This window comes from Chenopodium album, chromosome 23, assembly GCF_948465745.1.
Source record: "Chenopodium album chromosome 23, dcCheAlbu1.1, whole genome shotgun sequence".
Taxonomy (NCBI): domain Eukaryota; kingdom Viridiplantae; phylum Streptophyta; class Magnoliopsida; order Caryophyllales; family Amaranthaceae; genus Chenopodium; species Chenopodium album.
The window spans coordinates 20,950,340-20,971,107 of NC_137856.1; the positions used below are offsets into that span (position 1 = coordinate 20,950,340).

Sequence of the window (20,768 nt, forward strand, 5' to 3'; positions counted from 1 at the left end):
AAATCTAGTCTTCTTTCCGAGTGCTTGGAAGAAGTAAAGGCATTTGTCACCTGACCGGTTGAGGAACCTCCCCCCGCCAAGAAACCGGTTAATCTCTAAACTTCCTTGACAGTACGGGGTGACTTCATGTCAATTACCGCCTGTATCTTCTCAGGGTTAGCCTCTATCCCCCATTGATTAATGAGGAGTCCGAGAAACTTCCAAGTATCAACACCAAAGACGCATTTCTTGGGATTTAACATGACCTTATGACGCCTGAGTGTGGTGAAGGTTTCTCGGAGATCAGCAAGATGATCCGTCTGTATCTTGGATTTGACTATCATATCATCAATGTACGCCTCTACATTCCTCCCAATTCGATTAATGAAGACTGTATTAATCATTCGTTAGAAAGTAGCAGGCGCATTCTTCAAGCCAAATGGCATCAAAGTATAGCAAAATAACCCTTGATTAATGACGAAGGTCGTCTTCTCTTGATCTTTTTTCCACAAGGGTATGTATTGGAAGCCGGAGTAAGCATCCATGAAACTCATCAAGGCATGACCGGCTGTAGAGTCGACCAATTTATTAATCTTTGGAAGCGGGTAACTGTCCTTTGGACATGCCTTGTTAACGTCTACGTAATCAACACACATGTGCCAGGTTCCATTCGGCTTCTTTACCAGTACAACATTCGCGACCTAGTCGGGGAAGTTACATGGCCAAATGATTTCTTCGGCAGCTAACAGCTTTTTAACTTCGGCAGCTGCTGCCTGACTTATTTCCTCCCCATGATTTCTTTTCTTTTGCTGGATGGGCTTCTTTTTTGGATCCATGACGAGTTTATGGACAGCGAGATTCGGGCTGACGGCTGGCATCTCTTCCATTTCAAGGGAAAAAATGTCTTTAAAGCCGTCACCACCTTAACGGTATGCCCTAGACGGTTGTCATCCAAAGGGATATCAATATGCTCACCAGCCGGCAGGGGACGGAGCCCATCTGACCGGTCTCCGGTCAGTGATTGCTATTTCTTTTCTTCCTTCACCTCCACTAGCTGATCAGACTTTCTTTACTTTTTGGCTGCTGGTTGGGCGGGGTTGGGATCCTTGACTTTGTCAAGGTCTATTGGCTCCTTCCCTTGGCCGTCTTGGACCATAGTGGACTTAACGGATGAGAGATAACACTCCCAGGCCGTCTTCTGATCCTCATTCAGGGATCCAACAAACCATCATCCCTTTCATACTTCAGCAGCACGAGGGAAGGGATAATAACACCCTTTGACTCGTTCAGAGTTGGACAACCCAAAATGATGTTATAGGTAGTCAACTCCTCAACTACCAAGAAATTGACGACTCGGTGTCGCCCTTCTCCTTTTTCTCCCAGCCAAAAGGGTAAGTCATTGCTGCCGACTGGGTACACCATTCCACCCCCAAAGCCAACCAGGGGGTGGGTAACTGGGTGCATGCTGCTGGGCTTATACTTGAGCTTCTGCAAGCACTTGAGGCTAATGATGTCCGATGATGAGCTGCCGATGTCTATAAGGATTTGCCCAACCAATTGATTGGAGACCTTACGTTCAATGATGATCGGATCGTCATGCAGACTGCGGACGCTACCCCTGTCCTTCTCAGTTATAAGGACGTTTGGGAAGGTGCAGCTGGCAAACGCCTGCTCTTCATCAGCAGCCTTGTCCATCTTTCTTAGATGGCTCTTGGTGCCCCAAATGGTCGTGCCACCGCCTAAGAACCCGCCTACTATGATGTAGACCGGCTCTTTGTCAGCGTCCGAGCTACTCGTAGGTTAGACAGTCTTGGATGATTGTCTTGGGTTCTTCTTATTAGTCCCTTTGGACTTGGATGTAATCCCCCGTATTTTTAAATATATTATTAATGAAATTATATTTTATTCATAATATTTATTTGTATTTTATTCGGATTTAATTTCAAAAGTTTCAAATTATTTTTGGGTTTGATAAACGATTTTATTACAAAGAACCTTTTATGAACCTTCTTTCTGTAGTTTATGTCCAACAAACAAGCCAAACCCACTTTACCTTCTTAATTGACCCATTAATTTTATGAGGCCCAATATCCTACTTACCCTACGACCCTCTCTCCTATAAATACCCCATACATCCCCAAAAATTTCCCCACACAAAACGTTAGTCTTATTTTCTTTCTCCTTTGTTTTATTAATTTGTGTAATTATAATTATTGATTATGGATTTTGATTTTATTGTTTGAAATTAATTTAATTAGTATCAAATTGTATTTTGATGATTAAACTTTATAATTTCAGATTTTATAAATGTTATAATTTTCAGATTTTGTAAATTTTATAACCTAGGGTTTTTGATTATTGAATATCATGATTTTAGGGTTTTTATGAACAATTGATTTAGGGCTTTTATAGTAATGATGTTTTGAAATTTTGGTGATTATACTACTAATTAGTTTAACTTAATTCCAGATTATTTTGAACACGTAAATTCGTGTTTTAATGTTTAGATTTCGGTTCGTTAATATTAATCCCGTTTTAATCCCGATCAGGTTCTGAACTCATCCGATTTTGACAAAAAAAAGTAGTGTTTTTCATGTGGAAACAACGTTTTAAAAAAAACTCACTCCTTTGGCAGTGAGTACCACCCTCTCGTGGCCAAATTCAGCCTCTAAATATGATTTTCGGGCAGTTTTTAATTTTTAACGAAGTTTTTTTATGCTTAAAATTTTATCCTTGAGTTTGATTAATAAAATTAATTATATTTAAAGTTCATTAAGTATAAATATATGTTTTTTATTGAAGTTTTAAGAGGTTATTCATCATATTATATTGTTGAAAATTACTTGGGTTAGTAATATTAATTGTTGGTTGTTTTCTATGAAGTGATTATTCCCAGTACCTTATACATTTGATTTCATCTCGCATATTAGTAGTTTTTGTCCTAGTATTCACACCCTATCATTAGACTTTGGAATAGCTTGACTATACACAATAGACAATAGCTCACCATTCCTTTGGGTTGGACCCTTGACTTACCATATACTAGTATAAGGTTGGTTAAGTGTTTACAAATTTAGTTTGACTTTTGGGAAGGGTAGATAACGACCTGCAATTTCCACTTGTCATTGCAGCAGCTCTCACGCACGAACTCGCGCCTGGCCAGGCGCGAGAAATACTCGCTTGAAGAAAAAGGCGGGCCGATTTTTTTCTCTCTCTAGATTTCTCTCAACTTTTACTCTTGTTCTTGTCTCAACTTTGTAGTTCCGTCGATTTTGGTAACGAATTCTTATTTATTAAATTCAGCAATTTTATTCCTTTATTACTTAATGACTTGTTTAATTGCTTTGTTTAGTTTAGATTTAATTGTGTCTGAGTAGATTTCTTTTTAGAGTTTGTTGGGATCCAATAAATAATATGAAGGGGTAATTTATGATTATTGATTGTCAATGCTTAATTAATTTCCTATTGATTGATTTAATGCTATGCAATTAGATTAGACATGGTTTAATTGTATGAATTTAGCAATATTGCTTCGAGATTCGAGAGATGAGAATTGATGTTTAGTCTTAGTTTCAATAGGCAGACTAATTTATAAATGGTTAGGTCGAGATTCGAGAGATGAGATTTAATACCGGTAAATTAATTCTGTGATTGTAATACGTAGCAAAAGCTCTTTATGATCTGATTAATTGATGCATTGATGATTGATTGTTATGTTTTACCCTAGAATATTGTTTATTGGTGAACCTATGCCCTAGGCCTTTTATTATTTGATTCCTCCTATTTTTAATCTCCCTATTCATATTCTTCGTAGTATAGCCTTTTATTTACAACAATTTGTTACTTGATAATTTAGATTGCTTTTAATTAATTAGAAATAAACTGACTTGTTTTCCTGTGGTTCGACCCTACTTCCCTATCTATATTTAGCTAGTGGTTTTAGGAATTACTTTTGATTAGGAGATACGACTTTACCCTGTCAATTGCTAAACTTTTGATCTATGCATGTTTGTATTTGTTTTTCCCCTTGCAACCGCAAAACTTCCAAATTGACATATCTTTTAGTCTTTGACGAAGATATATCGTTGAATTGTGGCTCAATATTAGGGGTGAAACAAATTCGGTTTAAAACCGAGCCAAACCGAAAACCGAACCGAATAACAAATATGGTTTGGTTTTCAGTTTGGTTTCGGTTTGAGAAAGTGAAAAACCGAAAAAACAGAACCAAATCGAAATTTATGCCTAAACTCAATAAATACCCTAGCCCAGCATATTCTACCCTTAATATATAAAGGAAAAACCCTAATCTAACTTCTCCTCTTCTCTGAGTAACCTCTCTCTTCTCCGCCCTCTCTCTCCTCTTCTAATTCTCACTATCTCTTCTTTCGTCTTCATCTCTTCTTTCTTCTGCCCTTTCTCTTTCCTCTTTGATCTCTTTATCCACTTTCACTCTCATCTCCTCTTTTCCCCACCAGCCCGCATCACCATAGGCGAAAATTTTGAGGTTTTTCGAACTCCATCAAGGGCATCAATTAAGGTTTTTCGTTTCGAACGCCATAAACTAAAGGGTTTTCATGTCAAATTCGACCATAAATACTCTAATGGTCGAATTTGACCTTTAAAACCCAAAATCGACGTTTTTTGGTGGAATGTGAGGACGTGAGGTCTGTTCTCTTTTTCTTTCGTTTAATTTGGTTTAAGTTTTTTTTTGTACTTTATTTTTATGGTGGTTTATGATTGAATTGTAATGGTGGTAGGTAATTTTGGCCTTTTGGGGTCGATCTAGTGTTAGGCCTTGGGTGGAAGGGATTAAGGGTGGTGAATTATGGTGGGTTGTGGTGGGTGCGGAACTGCGGATGCGGGTTATGGTGTGGTTTTGTTTGGTTCGGTTTTGATTGGTGTGGTTTGGTTTTTTTTGCTAAATTTGATGTTTATGTTGCTTGATAGGAAAATTCGATGCGGTTTGGTTTTTTTAGAAAACCGAAATTTAGGTGTTTTGGTTTGGTTCAGTTTCAAAGCTAAAATGGTGCGGTGTGATTCCCAACATAAAAAAAACCGAAATATGGTGATTCGGATTCCATTTGGGTAAAAAACCAAACCGAAAATCGAATTTTCACCCCTAGTCAATATTATGGATATAAAAACTACTCCGTACCATTCAAGGAACAACTATTGTAAGAGGCACTTTGTTAACCACCCGCTCCAAATCCATGAAAGTATGAAACATGTTTTGTGAAAGTACAATCAATACAAACAATGAGTTCTTAGCCTAGTAGCTAAGGCTGAAGGTTTGTGTACAATAGGTCAAAGGTTCACATTCTCTACCCCGTTTGTAATTTTTATTTCCATTATAGCTCATTCAGACCTTGAGAAAATTATAATACAAATTAAAATCCACTGTTTATGGGACATTCATGATTTGGACGGACTGCAACATATCGGACACCGCGATAACAAGATCGCCCGACTTTATCATTCCCCTGGCCTTCAACAAAGAAAACGTTTTATTTAAGTTGCTCTCCATATCATCAGAGAAGCTCAAGCGGAACGGTATCAGACCCCACTGAAGGTTCAGCCGGCGCCTTATTGATGTTGTCGTGGTGAATGCAAAGATTGGGCAGTCAGGTCGGCATCTTGACAGCAGAGATGCCATATGACCTGTTTTTGTGTATACGAAAATAGCATCTACTTCTAAATTGTTGGCTGCAGAAGAAGTATAAATCAATCAGTTTTACGTACTACTTCAAAGACATTGCCTAAAAAGAAAACTTATATTCACATAAAATACCAAAAAAAAAAATCAATAAGTAGCAATGTAGCATAAGGAGCACAAGCTATCGTAGAAGTTACTCATATATGATAAGCAATAATCAGTAAAGAAGAAACCCCCAAATTTAGTGAAGGAAGGTTGAACTTCCCATGACAACCTATCTCCCAATAGTTAGTCTCCTGCTTTATTTCAGACCTGATTTCCAATGGTTCATTGATGGATCTTTCAGAAGTTCTAATTATTGAACTACAATGAATGTATTCAGGCCTACAATTCTATGATGTGTAGTTCAATGAATTCAATAAGATCAATGAAATCAATAAGATCAATGAGATGACATGCCCAATTTGTAAACAGGCACAACTGTCCAATAATGACAATAATGACAATAGTAGCTGCAATTAAAGTACAGAAATTGTCAAACAGAGTAAGAGAATAACTGAGACTGACAAGATCACGGAGGCAATTGATCACCTGTTTTACCCCTGCAAACGCAAAACACTACAAAAATGGTGTCAATCTACAAGTATTTTCTTAACTTGATTTCTCTCAAGAAAAATTAATAAGAATAATCCAAACTATTGGCTCTCTTCTTAATTTAATCCCAACTATGGTTTAAAGCTGAATAATCCCAACTATAAGGATTCCTTCTCAAATTAGTTTTAGACTTTTGTTAACATGTTAATCAGGTTAAATGAGCAAGGTGTCAACATATTATTGGTTTGGTTATTTAACATTACTAAAAATTAAAAATAAAAAAAAAACACCACCTGCTCTTAAACCCAAACTCCAACCACCATGGCACCACCCTCTCACCACCTACCCTACCAAGTCCATCCACTAAAACCACCTTTACATCCACTCCCAGCCACCAAAGTATCTTTCCAGCCAAGCCCATCCACCGGAACCACCCTTTCTGCCACCCTAGCTGTAAATCGCTATCAACCACCACCTACCACCAACAACCATGTAAATCGGCATTGCAGACTTTGCAGTAGCAACACAAGCACAAACTCATGGCTGCTACTTCAGCAATACAATCTCTCAAACAAGCACACAAATAAGCATGTGCTCTCATACATTATTAATGGTACTAGAAAATACTTCAGTTGGGTAATAGTTGGGTATGTGATGTAGGTGAGGTCGGGGGCGGAGGTGGGGGAGTGGTGGGGTGCCGGAAGATGGGGGGGGGGGGGGGAGAGTAGGTAGTATGATGAGGTGGTGGAAGTGGTCGCGAGTTTTGGGGGTGGTGGTTGTGGTTATGGAAGGGGCCGAGGATGTAGGTGGATAGTAGGTGAAAATATATATATCAAATTAGTAAATAAAAAGTTAATTTCTTTTTTTTTAAAAAAAAAAAAAAAAAAAAACTTAACCGGTATTACAAGTTGTAGGTAAGAGAGACTAATTTGAGAAGGGAGCCCTTATAGTTTGGATTATTTTGATTTAAACAATAGTTTGGATTAAAATGAGAAGGGAGTCAATATTATAGATTATTCTTGTTAATTTTTTCTTTCTCAAGATTTATCTTTATGATGTTTATTCTTGCTCATTTTCATGTGTAGGGGTCAGGTGAACCTATGTCAAAATTCATGATTGGGTTAGAATTGAATTACACTTATTTCTTTTGAGAAGTAACTAGTGGTGCTTCTTGTTAGAGGAGTGCCTATTCCTCTCAATTGACTACTAGGATGCTAACATATAAATTTCATACAAAGTCCCCTTAAATAGTAGTCAAAAAAGGTTCTAGGAGGGAATGGAGGCTATAATTTCTCATCCTATTACAATTTGTTTAAGTGGATTCCTTAGCTTGATTATCAGCAAAAGTTAGATTCACTTAGGAGTAGTAAATTCCCTAAGGGCCTGTTCACATTTACTTAATTTCAGTTCAGTTCAGTTCAGTTCAGCTCCAATCAGTTCAGTTCAGTTCCAATCAGTTCAGTTCCAATCAAATCAGTTCAGTTAGCTCTTAATTTCCCTCTCACATAAAATATTCATTTCAGCTCTTTAGTTCAGTTCAGTTCAGTTCAGCTTCAATCAGTTCAGTTCAGTTCAGTTCAGCTCAATTCAGTAAATATGAACAGGCCCTAAGTCTATCACTTGCTAGTTAGAGATAGATGTAATTATAAATAATGTCCCCTTTATAGTTTGACCTTCAGCGGGGAAGGTTTACCTATGGGAAGCCATGTCACTAATGGAGTAAGGAAGTGATGTTGATAGGGTGATAGACTATTGCTTCTTAATCATCCAACTAGCCTATTGCTTCTTTGTTAATGTAAAGCTTAGAATTTTTTTTGTTAAATATTTTTTTATTAGAAAAATGATGAATTATGCGTTGTATAATGTAAAAGGACATTAAATTATTCTTGATATTGAATCATAAGGTAACTAGGGTGGCTAACGCGCACGATGCGGGCACCATAGCTACTAATATTAAGGAAGCTCTTTCAGTTTGGCCTTACATCATAAATTTAGTTGTTAGGTAGCATTAATTAGGGAAAATATGTAAACAAATATTTTTAGGGGTATAAATGTCCACACACTATTCTTAAGAGTTTAAAAAAAGAGTTAATTAACATTAATGGGGGCAATTAAGTAATAAACATTTTTGAGGGTATAATAGTCCAAACACTATTCATAAGAGTTATTTCATAAATTTTAAAAGGTAGGGATATTAAAAGAGCATCATTAAATATACTACATCTGTTTCTTATTTTGTGCAACTTTTGCCATTTCGGGGTGTTTCAAGTCGTGCAAAAAAAAGGGACTAACTAGGACTAACTAAGCTTCAAAGTAGGACTAGCTAACAGATAAGGACTCTTGCAAAAAAAGAGGCTGTAGGTTATTAAACCAGCCTCATTATATTCACATGTCTTAAATAGTCACATGTTATAATACCAGACCTAAAAGCTTTGATACCTAAGAATAAACAAACTCTGAGAGAGCTTAGATACCTAAAAGCCCCCTCTGAAGTTGAACTAGTTTCTTTTCTGGTTACAAAAATCTATTTTTAGTGTCCATTTATATGACGACTACATAATTCAATAAGCTAACACAAGCAAGAAATAAGTTGTTTCACATATATAATATAGGAAAATTTGTCAAAAATAAGCCAACCTTTACTCGGTTAGCTCAAAATAAGTCAACTTTTTGATTAACTAAGAATAAGTCAACTTTTGCACAGTATTATCTTTAATTAAGTCAAATGACCTTCAACCTGTCCAACAAGTCACTTTCTTTCTATTTTTTTTTCTTTTAAAAAAAAGTCACTTTCTTTTAAAAAAAAAAATCGTTTATTCTTTTTGGGAAAAGAAATGCTCCACTCCAATGAGGCTTGAACAATGAACACCACCTGTCAGGCTGCCCTGCCAGCCACCAGTCCACCACCAAGCCAAAGCCACTTAGCCACCCAACTACCATTTGTCACCCATGAACGCAGCAGTTGTCCACCATTAAAACATGGAGATACATGGAGACCACCGCATCACCCCGGCCGTCGCCTTACCTCAACTGAAATCAATGTTCTTCATTGACGCGCACTCCTTTTTTTCCATTGAGGAGCCACTTTCTGATAATTTCTATTCTCCATTGAAGAAGCTTCTAAGTTCTAACTGAGGTAATTTCAGTAAATTTATTTATAATCATCTAATATCAATCTCACAATCTAAGGTTTATCGTTAATTAAAGTTCACTCAAATTAGGGATCTTTGCTTAATATGATAATTAATTCAAATGTGTAAGTGATGTTTCGAGCCTAAATTATGATAATTGATTGAAATTATTTGGTTAACACTGTGTTGCAGAAGCTTTTTAATATTAGTAGTGAAGTATGAAAAAGTTCTTCTCCCAGGGCTCAGGGACAAGCGTCGCTGCTCACCGCCACTTCCATCGAGTCATCACCGGTGAGCTGACCAACAATTGCCAGTCTGCCACAACCTATGTCGCCATTACTGGCTCCTTTTTCAGTGAGGGGTAATAAGTTGGGTTGTAATGTAGCGAAGTAATTGGTAAAGCGATGCCTCCTTCGTTAATGGCGGCTTTAGGGAGGAGATCGAAAAGGGTGGTAGCCTGATAGGGGGGAAGAGAGAGAAGGTGCGGTGGAAGTAGGAGAGAGAAGTAATTTTTTTTGTTTGAAAAAGAAGTAAAAAACTAAGTTAAAAAAATTAAAATTAAAATTAATAGACCAATAAAATTGCAACACGTGTCATATTAACTTGTTTAACTGGTTGTCAACCGGTCATGACTCATTAAATGATAATACCCTATAAAAGTCGACTTAATTTTAGTTAATTAAAAGGTTAGCTTATTTTGAGCTAACCGAGTAAAGGTTGACTTATTTTTGACAAATTTTCCTATCATATATATAGGCATATGAAGAAGATTATGGAAAAATAATACTAATAATAATAATAATAATAATAATAATAATAAAAGTAATAGTAATAATAGTATGATGATGATGATGATGAATAATAGTAGTAATAATAATAACAATAAGAAGAAGAATAACAATAACAATAACAATAACAATAACAATAATAATAATAATATGGGTAAATTTTGAAATTTTCCTTACCCATTTTTGTAGCAATGTCACAAATATTTTCTGATACACAATCGTAGAAGGAAGACGCTACTCCATTCAGCTCCATAACTTCATAGCTTTTCTCTTCCCTCCACCATTTTTCGATCCTCAGGCTAACACTTCTCAAAACAGCTAAAGCTTTCTCAGGGTATTGGCCCATGGCTGACTCACCCGAGAGCATTAAAGCATCAGCTCTTTGTCTGACAGCTTCTGAGACATCAGCTACTTCGGCTCTGGTAGGTGTAGGGTACTCAATCATCGACTCTAATAGCTGAGAAGCAACTAAAACCGGCTTATTTAAATGTCTGCACAGTCGAACTATTTTCTGTTGGACCAAGGGTACTTGCTCCAATGGTATCTGTGCACCAAGATCTCCCCTCGCAACCATAGCTCCATCTGATGCTTGAATGATCTCTTCTAAATTCTTTAGTGAATCAATGCTTTCTATCTTTGCAATGAGAGCAATATCACTGCATTACAAACATCAAATAAGTACGAAATAAAATAGTTCTTATTACTTGGAATGAAGAGTTGTCACACGGTATGTCCAATATATGACCAATGCATGCCATACGACAGATAAACAAATCAAATTTGTGTCAATCACAAGTCCATAACTAATTACAAAACACCATAACAAAGTGTACATTCACTGTGCATAATTATGTTAACCACAAGTTAAACTTTGACTTGCAACAGTAAATATTTGGAGAAAGCCTATTGCTCGAAGCAAAGAGAAGTTGAGATGTTGCATTCATGACTTCAACCAAAGAACAGCTTTAGATGGACAACAGTTGGTGCTCTAACAATTATAAACATAAATTTCAAATGAAATTATGCAAAAAGTTTCCTAAGACTCTGATTTACAGACTGATAATTTCCAATGTATACCAAGAAAACTTACAAAAAAAGCTACAGCGTCGTACAGTAACACTATATCTATGGAGAGGTTAAGGGAAAAAGAAATATGCAAGTTAAAAGTAACTAAAAAAAAGAACCAAAGATTGTCACAAGGTTACTTCAAGGGTTGAGTACGATACAAGCTGATCTGAGATAATTTTTAAAATAAAATACATACGCAACAGATCTAAGTCGTCTAAGAACAGAAAATACACGCAGTAGACTTAACAACAAAAACATATATCACAGATTTTTGCTTATCACCTTTTTTTGGAAAAAGGAATAAAGGTGAGTAATTCCCTTTTTATTTGCAAATTCATTGCCATCTAGTAATAAGCAAAGGAATATAGAATATTGAACAGCAATCCTCTGTAGAGTATTTACCAAACTGAAATCTGAAAACCAAGAGGGATTTTGTATTTGGGTTCTACAAACGTCTCCCTATTTTGATTCGTATTATGAATTAAACTGATTGCAGAAATATATGAAAAAATCCCTAACTACTATGATAGAGAGATTGAAATAAAGATAAACAAGACTCAAACATGATAAAATCTCAGACAGAAGCCAATAAATGTATAATGCCCACCTTTCTCGAGAACGAGCTGCAATATAGCTTTTCAAGTGATTAATTACTTCAGCAGACTTAACAAATGATATTGCAATAAAATCAACTCCCTCCGCAATTCCAAAATCAATGTCCAACCAATCCTGAACAGGGAAATGGCCATCAGAGTCAGGTACTCAGATTTAAGTGGACCTTCTAAATTCAAAGAAAAAAAACTGATAACATATTCACAATGGGCACAAGTATAAATTCCCCTTAACTCTTATTAATTAAGAATGAACCACCTTAACTTTTTAGTTGTAGCAAATACATATCACTACATTTATCCAAGCCTTCAAAGGTGTAAAATGTATCCCCAATTTTCTTTCTGCGATATCAGGGTCCATTAAATGACCCAAATCTGTTCAACTCAGTGGTGGATTTAGGAATCTAGGTATGGGGAATTTGGCATACTAGACTTTCAATTATTATTAGTTCCACACTCTTATTAGTCATTGCATGTATTCTATCACCTTATATGTTGTCCATGAACTAAACTTATAAACTAATTATATAAAATTAAGGTTACACTTAAATAAAGCTTTTGCAAATTATAAATTTAAGTTAAAGACTATACATATACACTAAAAGATACTTGTAATATACTTGTATAATTTAATTCAATATAGCTAATCACATACACTTACGTTGATACATTGCCAGAATCTAACACACAAGTACATGACTTACCTTGAAGGATTTTAGAGAATTGATACGGAGTTATTTTGTGGAAAAAAATTTAAAAAGTACAAAAGAAAATTGTCACACCGGAAGCACATAGCATTTCCTTATAGAAAAAACCCACAACAACAACAACAACAACAACAAAAAAAAAAAAAAAAAAAAAAAAAAAAAAAAAAAAAAATGCTGATTTAATATTTTTTTTAAAACCCTTAAGAGACCGGTTATCTATATCAACTGGTGTCTTTCAATTTTAAATTGTACATCACACTAGATTGTAGTACTATGTGATAGACCCAGCTACTACCTCTATCACACCACCATTGAGGGTTAATGAGAGGAGGTACAAGAGAGACGAGAATCACCAATCACAGCTGTAGCAGCGGAAGGAGACACATGCCATCAAGGAAGCCCTATGGGAAGTGGCAACTAAAGGCTGATATTCTGATTTGCTGAAGTCAGTAGATGACAAAACTCATTAATATTAGGTTTTGCTTTTGAAAATCAGTAGAATTTCTAGGATCATCATGAGAGAATTTGTAAACACTTATTTTGGAGACTTGGCCTCAAGCTACTAACTTGGAGACTTATAGCCTAAAGCTAGAATTTGTAACTCTGTTTTTGAATATCACTACAGAAATCAGCTATTCTTTCACTCTAAATTGTTACAAATTAATACAGCAAAACCTTCTGATATCCTAGTCCTATGACATGTTACTATGGAAGTACCTAAAAGATCGGTTATACACGGAAACCGCTCTCTTTCAATTTTCAATTTTCATTGTACAGACACGCTAGATTGTTACTAATTTACTATGGCACTACCTAAGAGACTTGTTTTTTATAACAACCAGTCACTTTTCTCAACAGCTTTTTTTTTTTTTTTTTTTTTGGGGGGGGGGGGGGGGGGGTTGTGGTGCACATTTAGATCCGCCACTGGTTCAACTACAAAGTTGGATAATTATAACAGAAAAGGGATTAGCTACACTAATATATATCACATGGGGTGGTCCACAGGAATGAGTCTTTTTCATTTCTACAAATCAAGGGGCACATGCACTGCAAGCTTCAATGCCACTAAAACCTGTATTCACCTTCAACCAGTGTCAAATCAGCGTCATCTTAGGGTGAGGGCCTAACGGGGGGAAAGGGTAGCATATAGTGTTTGGCCATGGAAGTATCAATGTAATTGAAGCGCCTTTAGGTTGGATTAATGTTGAGGGAAGGAGATGATAGATATGGAAGGTTGGGGTGACTAGGAAGAGAATGTTTATCAGGTGTAAGATAAGGAAAAGTGAGTCTTCGGATACGAGCAAGATTAATGCAGCGTTGTTTAAAACTTTCTTCCTATGCCACATCAGATTTCCCATAACACACTTCTATAACAATTTAAGACTATTTTAAATTCAACCAAATCCCTCTTCATCCTTCATATTCATTTAAGATCTCTTAATTACTTTTTTATTATTTGTTTTTGTTCCAATATTTTTCACTCTTTTGAGTTGATTTTTCTAAGACTATATAAGAATATACCAAGACCAATCTATAACACTATAAATTATTTTGTTAAATCTTAGAACTTGATATTACATATGCCATGTCACTCCATGTTAGCAAAATCTAAGTCTTAAAGACTAAGCACTATTCTTGCTCTAAAGGTGAGGGAGACCAGTTATTGTGAAAAAGGCTTTCAAGGGAAGCAACATTTGGTTCGATGAGTTGAAACTGGATACTTAATACTCCCTCCGGTTTCAATTATCTGCAACAAAGACAACTTTTACGGACTCCTAGGCAAAACTTTTAGGGAAGTTTAATGACAAGTTAGGGTGTTTAATTAAGTTGGAAAAAAGGAGGGAAATAGGAGAGAGAAAGTGGTGCATGTGACTTAATTTTGCATGTGGGTACATTTGAGTGGGAAAAAGGAGAGAAAAGGTGGTCCCCTTTGTGTATAGTTAAGATAAGTCAAACAAATTTAAAACAAAAAAGTAAGGGTAAGAATGTCTTTTTACTAAAAATAGAAATAAAAACATTTGTTGCAGATAATAGATAGCACCCAATTATGGAAAATGTGGCAGATAATTGAATGCGGAGGGAGTACATGTGTTTGGTTGAAATGAATAATTTTCTTTTATGTCATACCTACGGGTATGGTATGAGCCATACCCACCTTCCCCTTGGGTTTCTAAGCGCCATAGGTATAGGTTTGGATTGAAAATCTCCAACTCTATCTCTCCTCATTTCCCATGTGATGTCGAGTCTCCATTAACCCTTTGTTTGGTTTTTTTTTTTTTGCAATCATGTTTTATTTATTTATCTTTCAAAATTATCCAAAAATCGTATATTTTTTTACACAAGTACTATTTATTTCTATGAGTGCCCTTGGAAATTTTACTTGTGGATAGAGGGATGCTTTGACACAAATAGCAACCTGACACAACTGACCCTAACTCAACCCAAATATGAATAATGTTTTGGACTTGATAAAAATTCTCCCTCCCCTCACTTCGTACTCTAGTTTCGCTATAAAAACCCATAGTTAAAAGTTACAACGCTAGTACTGAATATGCCCTCACTATAAGTTGAATCATTACTAAAAGGAAATTTTGTTAATAACTACCTCAAAAACAGAGTCTTTGTAAATTACTACCATTAAAAAAAAAAGTTGTTATTAATTAGCCCTAAAACTGATTAATTCAAGTGATTGCTACCCTTTTCCCTAATTATTCCCTAATTAGCTGATTTAAGCTCTTAATAACATCATTGTCTAACAAAATTGTAATCAGTTGTTTTTAAGCCATGATTAATTAAATAAACCCTAAGACCACCACTACACCACCTCCGACGGCCCCCTTACCCCATCCCCTTTCATCTCCGACGGCCCCCTTACCCCATCCCCTTCATCTCCGACGGCCCCCTTACCCCATCCCCTTTATCTCCGACAGCCCCCTTACCCCATCATCTCCTTGCCAGCGAGGTAATAAGCAACCTACCCCCGCCCGGCATCCACCCTAGCTCTAAACCACCCATTGCACCACCTCTAAACCGCCAACCATCCCTCCCACCCTCGAAAAATCACCCTTCCCCACCACTGGCGGCCCTAACCCCATCCCCCTCGTCGGAGAACCCTACTGGGCCCTCCCTAAGCCTCCTCCACCCCCTAACCCCTAAATCACCACCCTAAAGTCCCAAACTAAAACCCTAAAATTGTATGGCTTTAGGGTGGTGATTAGGGGGAAAAGGGGGTGGAGGCAGATTAGGGAAGGCCAATCAAGGTTTTTCGGCGAAAAGAAGGGGGGGTTTCATGAAAGGGAGGTGGTTTAAGGGTGGGCGAATGGTGGTTTTAGGACGGGAAGTTGGAGGAGGTAGGTTCGGTTGTGGGTGGAGGGTGGCCGGTAGTGAGGAGATGGTTTTAGGGTTTGATTAGTTAATTAAGGTTTAAAAGCAACTAATTACAAATTAATCAGATAATGATATTATTAAGAGCTTAAATCGCCTAATTAGGGAAAAGGGTAGCAATCACTTGAATTAATCAGTGTTAGGGTAGTAATTAACAACTTTTCTTTTAGGGGTAGTAAATCACAAAGCCTCTCTTTTTGAGGTAGTAATTAACAAAATTTCCTTACTAAAATATCTTGCATTCAATGATTATAAAAGGAAGCAAATCACACAAATGATAAAAATAAAAACGATTTTACAATGAAAAACATTAAATTAATGAACGAAACAACTAACCTTCGAAGAAATTGTTGGAAGCATGGCATTACGTTCACGAACTACTTTACCCTCACGCCAAAAAGTTAAGTTAGCTCGTGGGAGCAATAATCCCGAGTCAGTACATAAACACTTCACATCGGGACCGATCTTCTCAATAACCTCAAACCTTACCATTCCACCATCTATAACAACCTCATCCCTAACCCTCATATCTGCATCCAATGAAATATAAACCGCCTACCAATTTATATAAGCATACTCTTTGAAATAGAACTAGTATATATACTATGCGTAATACCTTACACCAAGAGAAAAGGAACACAAAAACATCACAATTGGAAATATAGTTGACAAGATAGTAAAATGTTCACGAGATGCTAACAATAGCTCTCCATAATATGTAATCAATATGTTTCAACATATGATCTCAAAGCAAAAATATATCACTATATCTTAGCAAGCAACACACATGTTTAGTATTATTACCCTCAGCAAAGCCATCATAATTCACTGTAATGGTACGTTGGGGGCGAGGGGCATCATAATCGCGGACAGTAAAAGTCCAGATCTCTCCATCCTGAACAAAATGCAGAGATGAAATATGACAGGAGATTATGTGATAATTATATAATGACATAAAACTTTTGCAATAACTCATAAGATCTAAGCGCTCTAGTACGAAAGATATGAAGTGTTCCTTTTGCCTCTTGATTTGAATATCATCTAGCAACATGAAATAATCGCATTTCTACCAATAATGAAAACCATAATCATGAAGAAACTGAAGAGCTGAAGTCTTCTACATCTGCGTAAGCCAGAACACTATATGTATGATATATCAATTTAATGAAGTCTAGGAGAGTGGACACACAAGGGTATGGTTCCAAAATGTAACAATTTGCTTAGGCAAGGGGGGCAGCCTGTTTTCCACTCTGGTAAGTCTGGTTTACAGAGAACACTAAGTCAAGTGATATGATCGTGAGATTAAGGTGCTAGTTCCTCTATCTAATTCGTTTTTATATGAGGAATCCTAGGAGTTGTATTTTTAGTTAATAATTTCTCACTTCTCTCATTTTCTTACTTATTTTATTGTAGCATTTTTTTACTTTTTTTTAATTTATTTCATGTATCGATCTACCCTCGTGTTTGGTTTAGTGTGTAGGTATGTGTTCGGGTCGTAGCACGGATATCAAGGTCAAATGGTTGCATTGGAAGTTCGGGACCTGAGTCAATCAAGTTCAACAAAACTCCTACTTGCTGCTCCTGTTGCTTCCGATTAACCATCACTACTCCCTCACCTATCCTCCACCACACCAAAATAGAAGCATCTCTTTCAACAATTTCCTGCTCCCATTTCCCCACCAAACAACAACAACAAACCAAAGCACGCTCCCCTGCCATCACTGTAGGGTTTTAGGTACTCTAAGCTGAATTTCATGAATCTAATTCATACGCACCTAAACACATATACAAATAAAGATCATAAAATAGTTTAGAATTAACCTTTGTAGCCTGAATCCTCCTAACAATCTTCTTCTCTAGCGGAGATAAAGAGCCACAAATGCAACTCCTCTATTCGGTCCACCGGCTTGAATCAACACTCCACTAATGCTAGTTGGACGGGAAAAACCTTTCACCTTTCTTCGAGTAGAGAACCGATTTAAGAGAGAAAATATGGAGAGGAAAACTTACGTTGTTTTCAGAAAAAGTGAATACCGTATATTTTTTTATTTTCCCAAAACTCTAATTAGTATATAATCACATTATCATTAATTAGGTTAGGGTTTTCCTCTCCCCTTTCCCTTCTTGGCCGGTCACCCTAAGGCCCACTTTGGGCTTTGGGTTTCTTTATTGATCCAAACCTAATGTGTGACCTTGTAGGATCCGTTTAGGCGGGCTTCGGGTTTGTTACTTACTATCCCAAAGTTCTATAGCATTCTCTAGCAAGACGAGTAGACGACCTAAGCAAACGAATTACTATCTCCATAATACGATCCATAATTATACTTAGTAATTTGCACTAGAGTCGAGGACACATTTCCTTCAATCACCGCCCAACCAAAACTCATAGCCACCACTGTCACCTCTCATCTCCGACCACCATCAACCTCAATTAATCACCGCAGCGCCACCCCACAACCCACACAACTCCAAAACGCATCACCCATGACACCTAGGGACCCGATCAATTATTCAGCTGTAAAAATTATATTATAAATAGTTCTCCTCTTCCATTTTCTGCTATAATTATTTTTATTTTCAATTTCATCAACAAAAGTCAAATAAACTCTTTCTATTATGTTTCTATTTACTTCCCTTTATGTTTGATGAATCTAATTGAATATCATGACAGTTCTTTTAGACTTTCAACTGTAGATTAGCTCACCCAATTCTCTAGCAATTCAGAGGGAAAAAAGTGCTGTTTTATTACAACTGCTCTTCTATCAATCTATCCCCATAAATTTCTTTTCATATCATATCATTGTCAGGAAAAAGTGGTGTTTTGCAACAAGCTTAGCAGAAGCACGTATATAGCCCTTAAATACCTATCAGACCTAAGATTGGACTGCGCTTAGGCCTAGCTAGTTGTGATTAATGGTAGGAAACAGCAGGGTTGCTTGTTCAGTTGTAATGTTGTCCATCAATACCATTAGCTGATCTCCACGCTTACCTCTTTCGCCTAAGCTACCTAGGAGGCTAGGAGGGTCATGAACCAAAGTGAAAAGAAGGCTACAGATATAGTATTATAAACCTAGTTATTGGTATTGGTATTAAGCTAGGAATGCTATAAGAATAGCTTATCTAAAAAAATTCAATTGAAAATCTGGAACTTAAATAGATCCTTGAACTTCTTAGAGAAAGCTTTCAAGATACTGAACAATCTATTTCCAGGCTGTAAACAACACATCACCCGTTCGGCCATTCCACTAAGTCACAGGAGAAGCTGCACTGCACTCATGCTACAGATTACAAAATTACCCAAGGAAACAGACATATTCATCTCACAATGAGTGCATTAATTATGAGGCTGCCCCATTTTATCATCTTGATTATCAAGTGGCAAAGTCGTTATACTTTGGGTAAAATCGGGTAAGTGGTTCTACCCGATTTTACCAACTTTTCCACTTGATTAACAATTTCTTTACCCAAATAATTGTTCATCCTTTGCCCATACCCCATACTCTTATATCTTATATCTATAATCCTATTAAAGCTACATTCACAACTTTTAACCCAATTCATTGCCAAATCCCAAATCTATAATCGTACAATACAAACTCGATCATCAATAACCGCAGTTTAGCAACCGTTAAACACAACAATTTCTTAGCAAAGTAACATAAACATAGATACTAAATTACACATTCATGAAAAAAAGATAAGGCACTAACCTCAGCTTTGACAGCGGATTCACCACCAAGATCACCCATATGAATCTCACTACCTTCAGTATCCATCATAATCGCAACAGCAAAACCCTTTTCCTCATTAAGTTTTCTCACCTTTTCAATAACACTTTTATGCCATTCTCGAGTACCATGACACATATTAATCCTAGCTACATTCATCCCACCAACAGCAAGAGCCTCCAATTCGTCAAACCCGCTTGTCGCCGGTCCAATTGTACACACCAGCTTCGTTCGTCTCGTGCTCCGGAACCCATTCTCTTTCAATTCCGCCTCTGTAACTGTATCCACCTCAAAACCCGAAACAGTAACCGTATCCGACGAAGAAGAACAAGAGTTCGATGAATGGGGGAATTCGAAAGAGGCTTTGATGGATGTTTTTGAGAGGAGAGAGATGGGTAATGTGAGTTTGGAGGATTTTTGAGGGAAAAGGGTGTTTGTAGAAAGGAATGTGAGTTTGGGAACAGGAGAATTGGAGATGAATGGAAGAGAAATTGACATTGTTGAATTATGAGGAAGGAAGCAGAGAGTAGGAGTGAGAACAGAGGACTGAAAGGAGTGTCATTGTGTCAATTTTGTGTTTAAGGGGAGCTTTGGAATTGTCGCACCGCACCAAATTATGAAAACCAAACTAGAAATTGTCGAGGGATTCGGCAGTTGGGCGGCAAGCAGCAAACTATATCGACCACGTGGCATTTGATCTTTTCTGCCACCGGGCCATGTGTATATAATGAACGATATTTCTTTTTTTAGTCGCTTTTTATTAGGAAATTTTGACATTTGTTACCACTAAAATCACCATGCTTCATATTTGCTATCGATTTAATTTTTTATTTTACTTTACTACCACTCAAATCACACTTTGTTAACATTAACTACTTGATATCTTATACCGTCACTATTTCCGTTAGCGAGGACCTGCTCACATTTACTTAATTTCAGTTCAGTTCAGTTCAGTTCTAATCGGTTCAGTTCAGCTCCAATTAATTAAGTTCCGTTCAGCTTCTAATTTCCCTCTCTCATAAAATATTCATTTCAGCTCAGTTTAGTTCAGTTTAACTCCAATCAGCTCAGTTCAGTTCAGCTTAGTTCAATAAATGTGAACAGACCTAGAGGCCCAATCACCGT

General features: G+C 36.7%; 1 protein-coding gene across 1 annotated transcript; it reads right to left on the reverse strand.

The window, feature by feature from the left end:
• Positions 1-5,151: 5,151 nt before the first annotated feature.
• Positions 5,152-20,230, reverse strand: LOC145608570 (pyruvate kinase isozyme A, chloroplastic-like). Its single transcript, XM_081664184.1, has 6 exons — positions 19,626-20,230; positions 16,720-16,810; positions 16,252-16,445; positions 11,821-11,942; positions 10,323-10,801; positions 5,152-5,682 (listed from the first exon to the last, which is right to left on the reverse strand). Exons 1-6 carry the CDS (start codon positions 20,139-20,141, stop codon positions 5,381-5,383), a joined length of 1,704 nt encoding a protein of 567 aa, XP_081520310.1. The 5' UTR covers positions 20,142-20,230; the 3' UTR covers positions 5,152-5,380.
• Between the last annotated feature and the right edge of the window lie 538 nt (positions 20,231-20,768).